Source organism: Ranitomeya imitator, chromosome 2 (genome assembly GCF_032444005.1).
Source record: "Ranitomeya imitator isolate aRanImi1 chromosome 2, aRanImi1.pri, whole genome shotgun sequence".
NCBI classification, from domain to species: Eukaryota; Metazoa; Chordata; class Amphibia; order Anura; family Dendrobatidae; genus Ranitomeya; species Ranitomeya imitator.
Window position 1 is genome coordinate 376,907,029 of NC_091283.1, and position 17,994 is coordinate 376,925,022.

The following is a 17,994-nucleotide window of genomic DNA, read 5'->3' on the forward strand; positions in this document are numbered from 1 at the left end:
TCATTTCTCAGTGGTGTTGGCGCTTGTATTCTTGGGGCTCTTTTGAGGTTTTTACATCATGTGAGCACTTTTTCCCAATCAGCGCTGATGTCACTGTCCCCACCTTTGGACAAATCAAGCCTCATGAAGCAGTCAGAGAGCAGCCGCGGCCCTGGCTGCCTGTTCATGTTCAAAACGTCTGAAGGAATGAACAGTGAAGCTGCCGCTGATCAGGTGCAGGGCTCGTGTGATGTAACAACCTCACATAAGCCCTGGGACAGTGAGTCTTGACACGGCTGAAGTAGAGCCGGCCGCCAGTAAAGTATGAGTGTTTTATGTTAATGAGGCCAAACATGAGGAATCAGTTCACGGAGAATATATATATATATATATATATATCTGCCAATATGTGGCTAGTTTTCTGATTGTTTCGGATAACATGATACATGATTTTAGTTTTTTTGTCTAGTATTGCTTGAATATAGGTCAATATTAAATAGTCTCCTGATGAGTCGCCTTTGGTGAGTCACTTCACCCTATATACTGAACTGTGGGGTACATATTTTTTCTATTAGTCACCTACTGACTATCCTTCGGGGTGTGAATTATGGGTATAGTTTTACATTTGGAATTAATAAAGTTTAGTTTTATCCTTTTGTCAGCAAACATGAGGAATGAAAAGAGACAACCCATTTAATTCAATTGTGGTTAAAACTATTTCAACATTATGAACATAAAAAAGGCGTCTCCCCTATGTGACGTCTCTGATGTTTATTAACAGTTGATTTCCAAGTAAAATATTTCCCACATCAGGAAAATGTAAAAGGTTTCTCCTCTGTGTGACTGCACTGATGTCTAACAAGAAGCGCTTTCTGGTTAAAATATTTCCCACAATCTGAACAGGAAAAAGGCTTCTCCCCTGTGTGAGTTCTCTGATGACTAACAAGATTCCCTTTCCGGGTAAAACATTTCCCACATTCTGAGCAGGAAAAAGGTTTATCTCCTGTGTGAGTTCTTTGGTGTCTAACAAAATATGATTTGTTGCTAAAACACTTCCCACATTCTGAACATGAAAAAGGCTTCTCTCCTGTGTGAGTTCTTTGGTGTTCATTAAGATTCCCTTTGTAGGTAAAACATTTCCCACATTCTGAACATGAAAAAGGGTTCTCCCCTGTGTGAGTTCTCTGGTGACTAACAAGATGCCATTTCCGGTTAAAACATTTCCCACATTCTGAGCAGGAAAAAGGTTTATCTCCTGTGTGAGTTCTTTGGTGGCTAACAAAATATGATTTGTTGCTAAAACACTTCCCACATTCTGAACATGAAAAAGGCTTCTCCTCTGTGTGAGTTCTATGGTGATTAACCAAATCTGATTTCCATTTAAAACATTTCCCACATTCTGAACAGGAAAAAGGCTTCTCCCCTGTGTGAGTTCTCTGATGACTAACAAGATTCCCTTTCCGGGTAAAACATTTCCCACATTCTGAGCAGGAAAAAGGTTTATCTCCTGTGTGAGTTCTTTGGTGTCTAACAAAATATGATTTGTTGCTAAAACACTTCCCACATTCTGAACATGAAAAAGGCTTCTCTCCTGTGTGAGTTCTTTGGTGTTCATTAAGATTCCCTTTGTAGATAAAACATTTCCCACATTCTGAACATGAAAAAGGGTTCTCCCCTGTGTGAGTTCTCTGGTGACTAACAAGATGCCATTTCCGGTTAAAACATTTCCCACATTCTGAGCAGGAAAAAGGTTTATCTCCTGTGTGAGTTCTTTGGTGGCTAACAAAATATGATTTGTTGCTAAAACACTTCCCACATTCTGAACATGAAAAGGGCTTCTCTACTGTGTGAGTTCTTTGGTGTTCATCAAGATTCCATTTGTAGGTAAAACATTTCCCACATTCTGAACATGAAAAAGGCTTCTCCCCTGTGTGAGTTCTCTGGTGACTAACAAGATGCCATTTCTGGTAAAAACATTTCCCACATTCTGAACATGAAAAAGGTTTATCTCCTGTGTGAGTTCTTTGGTGTCTAACAAAATATGATTTGTGGCTAAAACACTTCCCACATTCTGAACATGAAAAAGGCTTATCTCCTGTGTGAGTTCTTTGGTGTTCATCAAGATTCCCTTTGTAGGTGAAACATTTCCCACATTCTGAACATGAAAAAGGCTTCTCCCCTGTGTGAGTTCTCTGGTGACGAACCAATTCTGATTTCTGGATAAAACATTTCCCACATTCTGAACAGGAAAAAGGCTTCTCACCTGTGTGAGTTCTATGGTGATGAACCAAATCTGATTTCCATTTATAACATTTCCCACATTCTGAACATGAAAAAGGCTTCTCCCCTGTGTGAGTTCTATAGTGATTAACCAAATCTGATTTCCATTTAAAACATTTCCCACATTCTGAACAGGAAAAAGGCTTCTCCCCTGTGTGAATTCTATGGTGAGTAACAAGGAGTGATTTATGTGTGAAACATTTCCCACAAACTGAACATGAAAAAGGCTTCTCCCCTGTGTGAGTTCTCTGGTGACTAACAAGATGCCATTTCTGGTAAAAACATTTCCCACATTCTGAACATGAAAAAGGTTTATCTCCTGTGTGAGTTCTTTGGTGTCTTACAAGATGCCATTTCTGGTTAAAACATTTCCCACATTCTGAACAGGAAAAAGACTTCTTCCCTGTGTGAGTTCTTTGGTGCTTAAGAAGATGCCATTTCTGGTTAAAACATTTCCCACATTCTGAACATGAAAATGACTTCTTTGCTTTAGGAGCAGTTTGTTTTTTAATGCCTCTTTTGTGACTTTGATTTTCCTTAGTAGTCGGTAATGAATCAGAAGATGGGACCTGTGATGACAGATCTTTGCTGTGAATGGATGATGATATATCTGGAGTAACAGCAATCACTTCAGTTGTATCTTGTAGGATCTCAAGATCATTAGATTTAAAAATTGAAGATGTCAGCTGTCCCTCTGATTTCCTGGTACAGTCATCTGCTAAGATAATAAAAACAATTGTTTTAATAAAATATTCTTGAGTTTTATATTTTTGAACATTTCTACTTAAACTGTCCATAAAAATGGCAAGCTATGTAAAAAACTTTAATTATTTACCAAAACAATGACAGTTCACAGTCTAATAGAAGACCTTGTTGGATGAGCCAGTAGTGCATGGTGTTCAACTGTTTGTTCATTCTGACTTCCAAATATTGAATAAAATGAAACTAATCAATGTTATGTAGGCAAAAATAATACCAATTCTCATCTCACAAAAAACAAGTCCCCACTCAGGTGCATTATTTGTCAGTGGAAAAACAGGTTCCCACACTATTAGAGGCTCAAAGGCTGTTGCAAAGCAGCAGAGTTTCTATAAACCAATCCAGCAAAATCCGCTTTCACTTCTGAGTTTTGCAATGTGCTCAAACAACATTTAGGATCCCTGTATTTAGCAATATTATAGCGAGAAGAATCCACTTAATTTATGGTGTGTCTCCTGGAGCACAATCTGGGCACTATGTGCTGGGTAATAAAATGACAAATGTGTAATTTTCACTCTCCAACATCCACTTCGTGCTAATTTCCAGAAAGTGGCTGTGGAGTCAAAATATTCATATCTCCTGCACACGTTGTCAAAATTGTTGGTACATCTCGTTTAATGACAGAAAAACCCACAATGGTCACAGAAATAACTTGAATCTGACTAAAGTAATAATAAATCAAAAATCTATGAAAATGAACAAATGAAAGTCAGACATTGCATTTCAACCATGCTTCCACAGAATGAAAAAAATAAATATATAAAACTCAGGAAATAGGCCTGGACAGAAATGATAACACCCTTAACTTAACCGCTTTGTGACCGCCAACGGTAGATAAACATGGACGCTAGCAGGGATTTGTGCTCATCAGGACCCCCACGTACCTTATAACAATGGGATTCCAGCGCACAACACTTCCTGTGACCCCCAACCTCATCGAGACCTGATTGGTTCAGGTCCTGATGACATCAGCGTCACACCAGTGAAACAAATCAATAGGAAAGTTGGTTGTAGCAACGAACTTTCCCACGCGATCTGCCTCATAAAAACGCTGTTTCTCCTCAGATCTCCTGTCAGTGAGAGATTAGAGGAGAAACAGTGTTACAAGTGCTGCTGGCAACAGCTGTGTCAGTCAGCGATCTGGTTATAAAGTAAAAAAAAAACAGATAAGGCGGGTTAGGGTTAGTGCTATAGTTAGGGTTAGTGTTGGGGCTAAAGTTAGGATTACTGTTAGGGTTGATGTTAGTCTAAAGTTAGGGTTGCTGTTAGGCTAAAGTTAGGGTTACTGTTTGGGTTAGGGTTGCTGTTAGGGTTACTGTTAGGCTAAAGTTAGAGTTAGGGTTTATTCTAAAGTTAGGGTTAGGCTAAAGAATTAGGCTTATCTCAATTGTCTCCCCAATAATTTGGTCACATCAGTCAGTCACGTCACTTCACGTCAGAGTTTTCTATTTCCGCAAAAAAACAAAAAACAAGTAAAATGGCCAATCAGTATTATAGTGTAGAGGAGGCTTATGCACTTTTATGTTCTGACAGCGAAGAAAGTGCAGTGTCAGATGGCGATGTGGATTTTGAGGGTTTTAGTAGCAGCGACAGTGATAGCTCAGAAATGAGCAGTGATTCTGGTCCATCCTCACACACAAGGACCAGTACAACAAGAAGGACAAATAGCGCTTCTGGAGAAATGTCTCCAACTCAGGGAACAATGCCCAGTACTAGCATTGTCCCTAGTGCTCGTGAATTGGCGCACACCAATGTCCAAGGGGCTTCGCTTCTTGATGAAGCATTTTCCAGATGGGAGGCTTCGGATTTGGCTACTCCATTCATCCCTAATTTTAATGCCATTCCTGGTATAAATGTGGAGGTGGAAAATTTTGGACCAGTTAAATTTTTTAAATTTGTTTCTGACCGATAGCTTGCTAGAGTATATTATCCTACAAACAAATTTATGTGTGTCCCAATTCATCACCCAGAATCCATGATCCTATTATGCTAGGTCAAAATTATGGACACCAACTAATGTCCTAGAAATGAAAAAAATTTTAAGACTTACATTCGGTATGGGGCTTGTTAAAAAAAAAAAATAATGAGCAGTCGATCCTATTGGTCCAACCGCCCTGTTCAAGCCACCCCAATGTTTTCTGCCATTCTTCCTAGGACCCATTATGAAATGCTTATGAGATTTTGGCATTTTAACGACAACAGTCGATGCCTGCCTAGAGATGCCCCAGAACATGACAGACTATTCAAAATCAGACCCATCATTGCAGACTTGACAGAAAAGTTCTTAAAGCTTTACACCCCAACAGAAAACATTTCCATTAATGAGTCCCTTGTAAAATTCAAAGGAAGACTGCACCTCAAGCAATTTATTCATCTGAGTGGGCAAGGTTTGGAATAAAGCACTCATTCCAGCAACTGAAACAAGAAAGAACCGCCAGAGAAGATGTCGTGTATGTTCCAAGAGAGGAATGAGGCATGATACCCGCTATTATTGCCCACAATGCCCATCATTCCCAGCCTTAGGCCTCCATGACTGATTTAAAATCTTCCACAAAGAACCACATTTTTAGACTGTTTTGACATTCAAGCATTTTATTTAGTGACAGACACATCTGAGTAGAGCTGACTTAACAATTTGTAGGGGGAGGTGGGGGGATGACTCCAGAGACACAAGCTGGGCACAATATATTGGGCACTACAATGACATTTTTGCAATTTTTGCTCTAAGGCTATTTGCACACGTCAGGATTTCTTGCAGAAATTTCCTGAACAAAACAGGACATTTTCTGCAAGAAATCCACATGCGTTTTTTTTCGTGTTTTTCTCGTGGTTTTTGCGCTTTTTTCCGGAGGTTCCCAATGCAGTAATATGGTGGGAAATCCGCAAAAAATCCACAAAATAAATGAACATGCTGTGTTTTTTACCACAATGCGTTTTTTTTCATGGAAAAAAACGCAACGTATCCACAAAAATTGTAGAATGCATTATAAATGACAGGATGCATATGTATGCGTTTTTTAAGTGTTTTTATAGTGAAAAAAACACAAAAATCCTGAACGTGTGCACACAGTCTGAAACTTCCACTACGTGTTTCTGGAAATCATCCATGTAGTGGAAATGGTCACTACTAGGGTCGAGCGAAACGGATCGGACAAATTCGAAAATCGCCGACTTTCGGCAAAGTCGGGTTTCATGAAACCCGACCCTAGTATGGGATCGGCCACGAGGTCAGCGATCTTTGCGCCAAAGTCACATTTCGTATGACGTGTTCAGCGCCATTTTTCAGCCAATGAAGGAGGACGCAGAGTGTGGGCAGCGTGATGACATAGGTCTCGGTCCCCACCATCTTAGAGAAGGGCATTACAGTGATTGGCTTGCTTTCTGCGGCGTCACACTGGCTATAAAGGGGCATGCACGCCGACTGCCATCTTACTTCTGCCGATCGTAGCATAGGGAGAGGTTGCTGCAGCTTCATCAGAAGAAGGGATAGTTAGGGAGGGAAGATTAACCCCCAAACCGCTTGTGCTGTAGCGATTTCCACTGTCCAACACCACCTTTTCTTTGCAGGGACAGTGGAGGTTTTTTTTGTGCATCAGCTCTGTAGCTTATTAGGCTGCCTTATAAGGCTCCCTGATAGCTGCATTGCTGTTTGTACGCCGCTGTGCAAACCAACTGCTTTTTTAAAAGCAAAAATCCTGTTGCTCCTTTAGACACAGTTATCTTGTTTATTTGTCCACAGTTTTTTGTGCAGCAGTCCTTTTTATTGCTGCCATACTTGTCCTGAGATCATTGTAGGGAGATTGAAATTGTACTACAGTCCTTGTATTTTTTCATATATCTTCTAGCCACTTTCTGCCACTTACATGGTGTTGTGTTATACACTGGGCCTGTGTTTTCGTGCAGTCTCCCCCCAAAAAAGGGAGATTAAAATTGTCACAAAGTGGATCTACGTCAGTTCTGTTAGTTTGTCGTATATCAGCCAGCCACATTCTGCCACTTACATTGTATAGTGTTATACACTGGGCCTGAGTTTTGGTGCAGTGTCCCCCCAAAAAAAAGGGAGATTCAAATTGTCACAAAGTGGATCTACGTCAGTTCTGTTAGTTTGTCGTATATCAGCCAGCCACGTTCTGCCACTTAGATTGTGTTGTTATATACACAGGGCCTGAGTTTTGGTTCAGTCTCCCCCAAAAAAGGGAGATTTAAATTCTCAACAAGTTTATATACACCTTCTACCTTGTTTTACAGTACCATATAACGGTTGTTATTTTGGTTACATCTTCCCAAAAAATGAGGAAGTCTGGTGGAAGAGGCCGTGGGCGGTCGTTGCCAGCTGGTACTGATGGTGGAGCATCTGGTGGTAGTGGGAAAAGCAAAATAGCACCTAAGGCTCGAGGTGTTGAGCCAGCGTCATCGTCTGGCTACACAAGGCCTCGAAGGCTCTCTTATCTGGGAGTAGGAAAACCGCTTTTAAAGCCGGAGCAGCAGGAAAAAGTTTTGGCTTTCCTTATTGACTCAGCCTCTAACTCTTTCGCCTCCTCTTCAGAAAGTTCCAAATATAAAAGCAGCGAGTCGTCAGTGGATGTTCACGGTCAGGGACAAGTCACTTCCTTGTGTCCTTCACCCAAACCAAAAGTGAAGGATGAGTCAGGCGACACTACAGGTTACTCCATGGAGATCTTTACACATACCGTGCCTGGGTTAGAAAGGGAAATTGTTAACTGCCCATTACAAGATGAATCGGACATGGAGTGCACTGATGCACAGCCACAGCTAGATTATTATGCTGTTCCATTGACTCAGATCCCTATATTGCCCTCGCAGTGAACTGAGCCAGAATCTGACCCTGATGAGACTATGGTGCCCCATCCCGAACGCTATAGAACCTTACACGGTGACACAGAGGAAGGTGCACATGACATTGAAGAGGAGGTGATAGATGACCCAGTTGTTGACCCAGATCCGCAGCCATTGGGGGAAGAGGGTGCCGCTGCCAGTAGCTCAGAAGCGGAGGAGGATGATCCGCAGCGGCCATTTACATTGCAACAGCTTTCATCTGGCAGGCCCGTATCTGGCCAAAAACGTTTGTCAACAGTTTTAGGACAGCGTGGCCATCCGGTGAAAGTAACACAGCATGCAATGCCTGAAAAGGTATTCCATAGCAAGAAGAGTGTAGTGTGGCAATTTTTTAGCCAAGATCCGAATGATCAGTGCAAAGTTATCTGTAAGAAATGCTCCAAGACCTTTAGCAGAGGGAAGAATGTCCAAAATGTAAATACAATGTGCATGCTTACACATTTAACCAGCATGCACTTGCAAGCCTGGACTAACTACCAAACATCCCGTACCGTTGGTGCACCTGCTCAGAATGAAGGTAGTCAGCAACGCTACATTGCTTCCCTCACTGTAAGCCCACCGGTTAGGACACCACCAGCACCAAATGTGGAGGTATCATCGCAAGGCCAAAGCTGTCAGGGAATCACAAGGTTCTTGGTAGGAAACACTGTATGTAGGCCAACATCAAGAATACCATCACCAACCCTCTATCAATCTGCCATGGCCACCACCACCCCCGCTAGTTCCACCATATGCAGCTCTCCAGTCCAGCTCACCCTACAAAAGACTCTTGTTAGGAAAAGAAAGTACTCATCCTCTCATCCGTGTACACAGGGTTTGAACGCCCACATTGCTAGACTAATCTCGTTAGAGATGATGCCCTACCGGTTGGTTGAAAGCAAAGCTTTCAAAGACCTGATGGCGTACGCAGTACCACGCTATGACCTACCCAGTCTGCCTTCTTTGCGAGAAAAGCCATCCCAGCCCTCCACCAGCATGTCAAAGACCGCATTGTCCATGCACTGAGGCAATCAGTCAGTGGAAAGGTGCACCTCACAACAGATGCATGGAACAGTAGGCATGGCCAGGGACGTTACGTGTCCATCACGGCACACTGGGTTAATGTGGTGGTGACAGCCATAGTGGGACAGTTCTGCCTAGCCCACGGTCTAGGAAACAGTTGGCTGTAGGCGTTCGCAACCCCTCCTCCTCCTCTAGAAGCGAAAGCTCGTCCACAGAGCGCAGTCGCACGACAACTCCATCCGCAGCTGCCAGTGTTGCACACGAGGTTTGCCACTATGGAACAGCTAGTGGTAAGCGTCAGCGGCTGTGTTAGAAATTAAGTGTTTGGGCGACAACAGACACGCCGCGGAAGTACTGGCCGAGTACTTGCAGCAAGAAACTCAGTCATGGCTGGGCAGTGTACATCTTGAGGCAGGCAAGGTAGTCAGTGATAACGGAAGGAATTTTATGGCTGCCATAGCCCTTTCACAACTTAAACACATAGCTTGCCTGGCTCACACCTTGAACCTGGTGGTGCAGTGCTTACTGAAAAATTATCCGGAGTTACCAACCCTGCTCCTGAAGGTGCGAAAACTTTGCTCGCACATCCGCCGGTCGCTCGTACACTCCAGCCGTATGCTGAACCATCAGCGATTGCTGAATCTTCCCCAGCACAGCCTAATAATCGACGTAGCAACAATGTGGAACTCCACACTGCACATTCTTCAGAGGCTGTGCGAACAGAGGCGTGCTGTAATTTATTTGTGGGAGGATACACATACACGGACAGGCACTTGGATGGCAGACATGGAGTTGTCTGGTGTGCAGTGGCCGAAGCTACAAGACCTCTGTCAAGTCCTTCAGTGTTTTGAGGAATGCACATGGCTGGTAAGTGCAGACGACGCCATCATAAGCATGAGCATCCCACTAATGCGTCTGCTGATGCAAAGTTTGACGCATATTAAGGAGCTGGCGTCTGCAGCCAAGGAGGAGGGAAGCCTTGATGACAGTCAGCCATTGTCTGCTCCGGGAACTTTCCTGGACGAGGTGACGGACGAAGAGGAGGAGGATGATGGGGATGAATATTTATGGGAGGATGCTTCTCAGGGGGCAATAGAAACTGGTGGCGTTGCAAGGTCAGGTACAGAGTTTTTGTGGGACACAAGTGATGTTGATTTGCAAGAAAGTGCTCCTCAACCCAGCACAAGCAGTGAATTGACACCTGGAACATTGGCCCACATGGCTGAGTATGCCTTGCGTATCCTAAAAAGGGACCCCCGCATTATCAAAATGATGACCGATGACGATTACTGGTTGGCCTGCCTCCTGGATCCATGATACAAAGGAAAATTACAAAATATCATGCCACATGAGAACCTAGAGCAAATATTGGCTACCAAACAAGCAACTCTTGTAGACCGTTTGGTTCAGGCATTTCCAGCACACAGCGGCGGTGATGGTTCTCACACAAGCTGTAGGGGGGAACATGGCAGAGGTGTTAGAGGTGCACAAATCAGAAGTGGCGTTGGACAGAGGGGTTTTCTGACCAGGTTGTGGAGTGATTTCGCAATGACCGCAGACACGACAGGAGACAGCATTTGTCCAGTATGGTTACTAACTATTTTTCCTCCCTTATCGATGTTCTCCCTCACAGGTCATTCCTCTTTGATTACTGGGCATCTAAAATAGACACCTGGCCTGAATTGGCAGAATATGCATTACAGGAGCTCGCTTGCCCAGCAGCTAGTGTGCTATCAGAAAGAGAATTCAGTGCTGCTGGTTCAATACTGACCGAAAAAAGGACACGTCTGGCTACCCGAAATGTTGATAATCTAACCTTCATTAAAATGAACCAATTATGGATTTCAAATTATTTAGCCCCACCATCCCCTGCTGACACCTAGCTTGCCTGAAAAATGTCTTGCTTTTGGCCTCCTTTTACTGACTGCTCCAATTCCTCCATTTGCAGCTGCTGAATGTCCTCCATAGGCCATTTTTATACCTCCCTAAATGGGCTGACTCCCCCCACAGGGCCGTGGTCACCACTTGGCGCAAGCACCCGTGCGAGTGCCGTATGCCTGGACAGGTGGGTGTGCCCACTCTTGGGTGACGGCACTGGCACAGGGTCCCTCATAGGACAATGAAGTGTCTCTGATGGTGGTGGTGCATAACCAACGTCAGACACACCGTCGTAATATGAGGGGCCCTGTGCCAGTACCGCCGCCCACGAGAGTGTTCCCCCCCAGCCTGTGCCAGTACCGCCGCCCACAAGAGTGTTCCCCCCCAGCTCGAACAGTACTTTACCACTTGCGATACTTAAGTTAACACTTTGCGCCAGCTACCACTGTCTGCTACTCAGCAGAGGAGCCCACCCCTGTACCTAGCTATGCCATCTGTTTATTTATGAACAATTTTCTGGCAGACATTTAGCCCACTTTATTATTCGGGCCTACTAACTGTGTCAGCCACTCATTACAGTTTTCCTCCACTGAACAAAGCTATGCCGCCTGTTTAGTCCTGTTACCAATTTTGAACTGCTTTTTGCATACTTTTGTATTGTGGGCCTACAAACTGTGTCTGCGCCACTCATTACAGTTGTCATCCACTGAACAAAGCAATGCCACCTGTTTAGTCCTGTTACCAATTTTGAACTGCATTTAGCCAGTTTCTTATTTGGGCCTATATCTGTGTTTCCTCCTCATCCTGCCCATTGGCCAGCCACTGCTAGATGAGTCTGCTGGTACATTGACCCAGACCACTACATTCCCCGTGCACGCTACACAGTCAGAATCTGACCCTGCTGAAAGTCAGTTTCCCCTTCCCACATACTATACCACCTTACACGGGGACAAAGAGGAAGGTGCAGATGAAAGTGCAGGTTCCTTCATCAGGTGGGGGGGCATACTCGTTGGTGACGTCACTGGCACAGGGTCCCACATAGCACGCAAAAGTGTCTCTGGCAGTGGGAGGCGCCGCCCGCTGTCAAACACACCGCCGTATTAAGAGGGGCCCTGTGCCAGTGCCAACGAGTGGGCCCCCACCACCTGCTTGCTCAGGATCACAGCACTTGCAAAGTTGAAATACTTACCTCTCCCTGCTCCACCGCTGTGACGTATTCCGCGTTTCCTGAGCCCACGAAAATCTTGAGCCAGCCCTACCCCTCACAACTTTAGCCAAATGACCCCCAGTTTTCAATGCCTAACTATTATTATAAAGTAAATTGAGATCGACAAGCTTCAGTAATACGAATTGATGTTTTTGGCATTAAAATGGGCACTGTAGATGTTTTCCTGTCCTCCACTCACTGCCGACTTTGATTCCCCATTGACTTGCATTGGGTTTCGTGTTTCAGTCGGCCTCCGACTTTTCGTGATAATAGGCCGATTTCACCCAACCCGACTTTTGACAAAGTCGGGTTTCACGAAACCCGACTCGATCCTAAAAAAGTAAAAGTCGCTCAACTCTAGTCACTACATCTATAGATGAATTCCCAGAGGGGTGTCATTTCCAAAATGGGGTCACTTCAGGGGGGATTCTGTTGTTCTGGCACTTAGTGGGGCCTTATTAAGAACACAAAACTGGGCACGGGAAGAGGTTAAATCAGAGGATTTTGGACACTACTGTAATCAAAAACTGTGACTATAGACAATAACATCTACTGAAATGATCAAACTGAACAGTCTCCATCAGTAATAAATGAGCAGCTAGTGGTGAAACCTCTCTGGGGGAATTAGAGCACGGGGCTCGGTGACTTCACAATCTAAACTATCGGAAGCTCCAATATTTTCTGTCAGATGAGTTTCAAGAAGAAATATTACACATTTAAAGAGAACTGTGTATAATAGTGCAGAGCTGAGATGTCTTAAAGGGAACCTGTCAGCAGGATTGTGCTCAATGACTACAGACACTGTCAGGTCGGTGCCGTCATACTGATTACACCGATACCTGGTGATGAAATCCTTCTTGTGGTTGTTGTTTAATCTGTATTTGTAGTTTTCAGTTAATGAGATTCTCGTGATCTGGGGCGGGGCTGTGGGCGGGGCTTTATGCGGTGCTCTGATTACATATGCATTTGCATTGGCCTATTACAGGTCGCTGATCCCTCACTGCCCCCGATTTTTACATAATGCATATAATAGTGTTGATATTATTGTTGATAATGCCTATAATATTGTGGCTATTGTGAGCCTTAGAAAAAAATTACATTCAGCAAAATGTCACTGGCGGCGCCTGCGCAGTAGCATCTACAAGTAACAGATAGATGCTACTGGACAGTCACCGTTGGTGACATTTTGCTGGATGTTATTTTATTTTTTTCTAAGCCTCCCAATAGCCACAATATATTTGATCAAGAAAAATATCAACACTATTATATGCATTATGTAAAAATGGGGGGCAGGTCAGTGAGGGATCAGCGACCTGTCTTAAGCCAATACAGATGCATATGTAATCAGAGCACCACATAAAGCCCCGTCCACAGCCCCACCCCAGAGCACCACATAAAGCCCTGCCCACAGCACGAGAATCTCATTAACTGAAAACTACAAATACAGATTACACAGCAGTAAACCAGAGTTGCCTTCATTTATGGTGGACCATTGGAGCTCCTATGAATCCTGACCAGAAGATTACAGGAAATAATATTGCGCCCCATTTCAGGAGAGGTTGGGCAGTAATCTGAATTTCTTAGGCCGGGTTCACACTGCGTTAGCAGCAGCCTGTTCAGCACATACACTAACGAGCTGCTGTAATGCAAGTGCCGGTATATGCAGAGCGCTAGCGCAGATAGAGCATCTGCTAGCTCTATCTGCGCTAGCAGTGACGGACCCGGAAACGCTGCAGCCCGCGTCTCTGGGTCCGTTAAATGATGGCACATCCCTAGCGCATGCCCATTGTGGATGTGCGCTAGCGATGCGTCCGACATTGCTTTCAATGGCGGCGTTAACGGACCAAGTTACACCGCGTTATGCCGCGGTGTAACGTAGTCCGTTTAACGTACGCCAGGAACGCAATGTGAACCTGGCCTTAGGATCAAAAACAATGTTATTTATGATGTGGAGTGAATCTGTGGCACCCCAGGAGTTCAGGTACCACAGTGGTATTGCTTCCCTCTCGGGGAGGGTAATGCCATGCCTGGAGACAGGAGGAATCCATTTGTCAGGTAACCTTTCATGCAACACATTCTGACTCCAGGCCAGAAGGGGGAGCTCTACACCCGACTTGAGGGGAGCTGCTCTCTCTGGTCGGGAGGATGAGTCCGTCTCTAAGCAGTTGCTAGGTAGACAAGCAGACAGTTGACAGTTGGTAGCAGACAGTGAAGGAGCATAGAGGTACTTAGTAGCTAGTGAAAGACTGATACTGGGCCTCTCTAAGCTGAGCGCAGAAACCGGGTACCGAGAGCCCGAGGCTGAGGGGGACTGCAAGCCCCACGGCAGAACCGGAGGGCAGGAAACTAAAAGGGCTTGTCCACATAGTACCTGAGGTACAGCAGCAATCAGAGTCCAGAGTCACCGTGAACAGAGACCCAAAAGAGACGGCTTAAGTTGCCTACTGTGCAGGTACTGTCCCTGGACAGGGAAGAAAGAGGACCTTGTTAGAGAGCTACAGGAAGCAAGGGACCACAGACCAGCGCATAGTGGAAGGCTCCCAAACTGACCTGTCAAGGGGATTTCCACCTGTTTTCAGGCAGAATACCATCTCAGTAAACCAGGTAAAGACTGCAACCCTGTGTCCTCCAATTATTTGCAGCATTCACCATCCCTGCCAAATACACTGGGAGCCCTGGGGACACCGCTTCACCTGTGGGAAGTGACACCATCTTTGCTGCAGCACCATTGCCCCCAGAGGACCCCTTTAAACAGCATTGGTCACCTCTGACCGAGAACACATCCCTTTAAGTAACAGACCCGTACTGAGTACCCCACGGCCCTGGCGGGCAACTCAAATCCATGAAACCAGGGCTCGAGCCATGCCAACACATCTCCTGCAGGCGGGAATAAATGTATATTACATATACGCAGGTTATATATACAGGTATGCGCTAAAAATCAGTATTTTTTAAATTTTACTTCCACCACCAGCACCATGGAAATTAACTTTTTAGACTTAAGGATTTTTATTGAAGATTTGCTAATACACACATGTAAAACCAACAGACACCAACAGTTATATTCCCCTTGATAGCTGCCATCTCCCGGGTTGGTTGCTGACTATCCCGGGTAGTCAGTTTACCAGGATTCACCGGAATTGTTCTAGGCCTCAGGACTTTGAGGCGGAATCACAAACTCTTACTAAAAAATTCCTGGAAAAAGGTTATAAAATAACAACGCTGGAGGAATCTAAAAAGAAGGCCACCAGTAAACCTAGACAGGAACTGATCAATCCAGCCCCAAAGCCTAAAACCACTCTGGAATCCATCCCTATTATCACTAAATATAATTCCAACTCACACCTTTTCTGCAAAATAGTCAGCAAACACTGGCATTTTTTAAAAAACGACAAAATATTGGGAAAAAGTATTAGCAATCAACCACGCTTTGTTTTTAAAAAAGGCCAGAATTTAGGAAATTTGATTGCCCCCACAGTTCAGAATAAAATCCCCCTGGTACAGTCCTCCCTTACACATGCGAAATTAAAAGGCTTTTTTCCATGCCGTAAATGCAATGCATGCAAGGAAACAACTATATCAAAATACACGGACATCAAAAAAGGAAAAAGGACATTTCAAATCAGGGACTGTATCACATGCTCCACTACTGGGGTAATCTATACTATAGAATGTCCATGCGGAAAATTTTATGTGGGGAGAACAAAAAGACCCTTAAAAATTAGGATGAATGAGCACATCCGTAACGTTAAAAATAAATTTATGGGTCATCCACTCTCCCAACATTTTGTAGAACAACACGGCGGAACGGTACAAGGGATGAAAATAACGGGTATTGCGGTGGTACACCACCATTGGAGAGGTGGCGACTTTATTAAGGCAATGTCTCGCGCAGAGACTAAATGGATTTTTCTTCTGGACACTATTGCACCAAGAGGATTAAATATGGGTGCTGAACTTTTTGGCTTCTAACCAACCGGTTCACAGGATAAGCAGCTATATAAGGACTATGAGTACGGTGCAGGGACCAACCCTGAGGAAGGAGACAGGCGTCTCCGAAACGCGTCGGTTGTTTGGTCCTAGCTGCACTTCGTACTCACTCTATCACCGGGGGTTACGGTCACGTGACTTATCACGTCACTCAGGTCCTGCGCACCGTTTGTACGTACCACCGCTATCACACGCGGCGTCGGCTCTGCAGGATCCCGTCTCCACCCGGAGATCAGCTGATGGTGGGTTGCCGCCGGCCGGGGCAGCCACTTGTCTAGATCATCTCTACCCGCCGAAAAATCTCCCTGACAGGAGGAATACTCAAGATCTTCAGCCTGCAACGGAGGTAGGAACTATTCCTAAGTGCTCCTAAGTGCTGCTGCACTTTTTTTGCTTTGCTAGGCGAATGCATTGCCACTTTACGGCGATCTGGCAATTTAGACTATTCATACTGGGAAATTTTCTCAAATAGGGTAACTTTGGTTTTATCATATTTTATATCTTTTTACCATTATCCCGTCATTTTCCTAGCGCATACCTGTATATATAACCTGCGTATATATACATATTTATTTGTTTTGTATTCATTTTTGACAAACTTAAAAGTGGAAGTTTGTTGGTATTGCTGCCGGAATTATTAATAGCGGTGACACTTTGCGCCACCATTTTTTACATTTTCTATAAATGTATATTACAGCCATCAGCCACGCACAGCTCAGAGATATATCATGGCACCGGTGTGATGGGTTTATGTAGATTATCACAATCCTCCTGGAAGTTAGTCGGTTTTAATACAGATTGAAAAGTCCGGATAAAGGGAAACTCTGTTATTGTGCAGAAATTCACACTTGGCTTCACTGCACATTTAATGTTGTCGATCATAAAAGTGAAGTTTGGCCAGAAAGACGGGACCTGGTCTTGTAGGGACCATATGATCACATTCAGCAGCACAGAAGGGAGAGAAGGGAGATTCACCCGATAAGATCTCAGGGTTCTAGGAAGCCAACAGCATCATTACCCTCCGCTTTCTTTTACAGGCCCATCAGAATATTTTTCTTCAAGTGATTTTCTATCTCGTCAGCACATTCTACGCACGCTGTCATTTGGCTTTATAGTTCACAGATCTGGGCAGGTAACAGCGTCTCCTGAACCCAGGGGGTAGGTGGATCTACCAGGCTGTAAGTTCTATAGAATAGGGCATTCAGTGCCCAAAGTCATTAGAACAGTTTTGGGTGGAGGAGAATGTTGTGGTCTAGAGACAAAATGGTGATTATGGTAATATGGCCGGACTACACCACCGATAAAGCAGCCATAGCCGGTGACGGAGAGGAATCTGTGACTTCTCTGCATTTAGTGGTTACTACTCACCTGGGTAGCCATATGTGGGAATCTCCTCTTTACACCGCTCATCCCCCCTCACATATGTCTCTGTACTATTAATATGGGTCAGATCTTCACCCTGAAACAAATATTATAAAAGTCACCGACAGATGGAGAAGTCCCATCTATGATCAGCTCTAATCCTGCCATCTCCACCGTTCTCATTACACAAGTATAAAACATATAATACTGGTGGATAAAACAAGACTGAACACAAGATCTTCACCGGCGTCCACACATCATAGGGAAGATCTCCTGACACCTTCTCTCCATCTACCTGATGATCCTGAGGAGCATTGGGATCTTCTTGGTTACAGTCCTGTGGAAGAAGAGGACGGGGACATCTGTCTGGTGTTGTCCTCTTACTGGATAGATCTGCAGGAAACACATACAGGGAGTGAATTCATTCTTTACATACAGATAATTATAGGCCGTGTGTATTTAGTCCTGTCTATTACCTGGAGATGTGAGGGGCTGGGGAACCTCCATTATGACGTTCTTGTACAGATCTCTGTGTCCTTCTAAATACTCCCACTCCTCCATGGAGAAATAGACAGCGACATCCTGACACCTTATAGGAACCTGACACATACAATGATACCATCATCCCCCGATCCCTTCATAGTGTTACTGTATAATGTCCCAGCATTCCCAGCAGTGTC

General features: G+C 44.5%; 1 protein-coding gene across 3 annotated transcripts in view; it reads right to left on the reverse strand.

The window, feature by feature from the left end:
* Nucleotides 1–659: 659 nt before the first annotated feature.
* The window catches only part of LOC138664027 (zinc finger protein 585A-like), a 61,084-nt gene continuing 43,749 nt past the window's right edge, over nucleotides 660–17,994 (reverse strand). For 2 of the 3 annotated variants that reach the window (XM_069750433.1, XM_069750435.1), the window contains 4 exons: nucleotides 17,791–17,914; nucleotides 17,610–17,707; nucleotides 17,321–17,411; nucleotides 660–2,977 (listed from right to left, as the gene is read on the reverse strand). In XM_069750433.1, the coding sequence (XP_069606534.1) occupies nucleotides 789–2,977; nucleotides 17,321–17,411; nucleotides 17,610–17,707; nucleotides 17,791–17,914 (2,502 nt within the window). In that variant the 3' untranslated portion in view covers nucleotides 660–788. The remainder of the gene's footprint in view (nucleotides 2,978–17,320; nucleotides 17,412–17,609; nucleotides 17,708–17,790; nucleotides 17,915–17,994) is intronic. The other variant, XM_069750434.1, reaches the window with a different exon arrangement.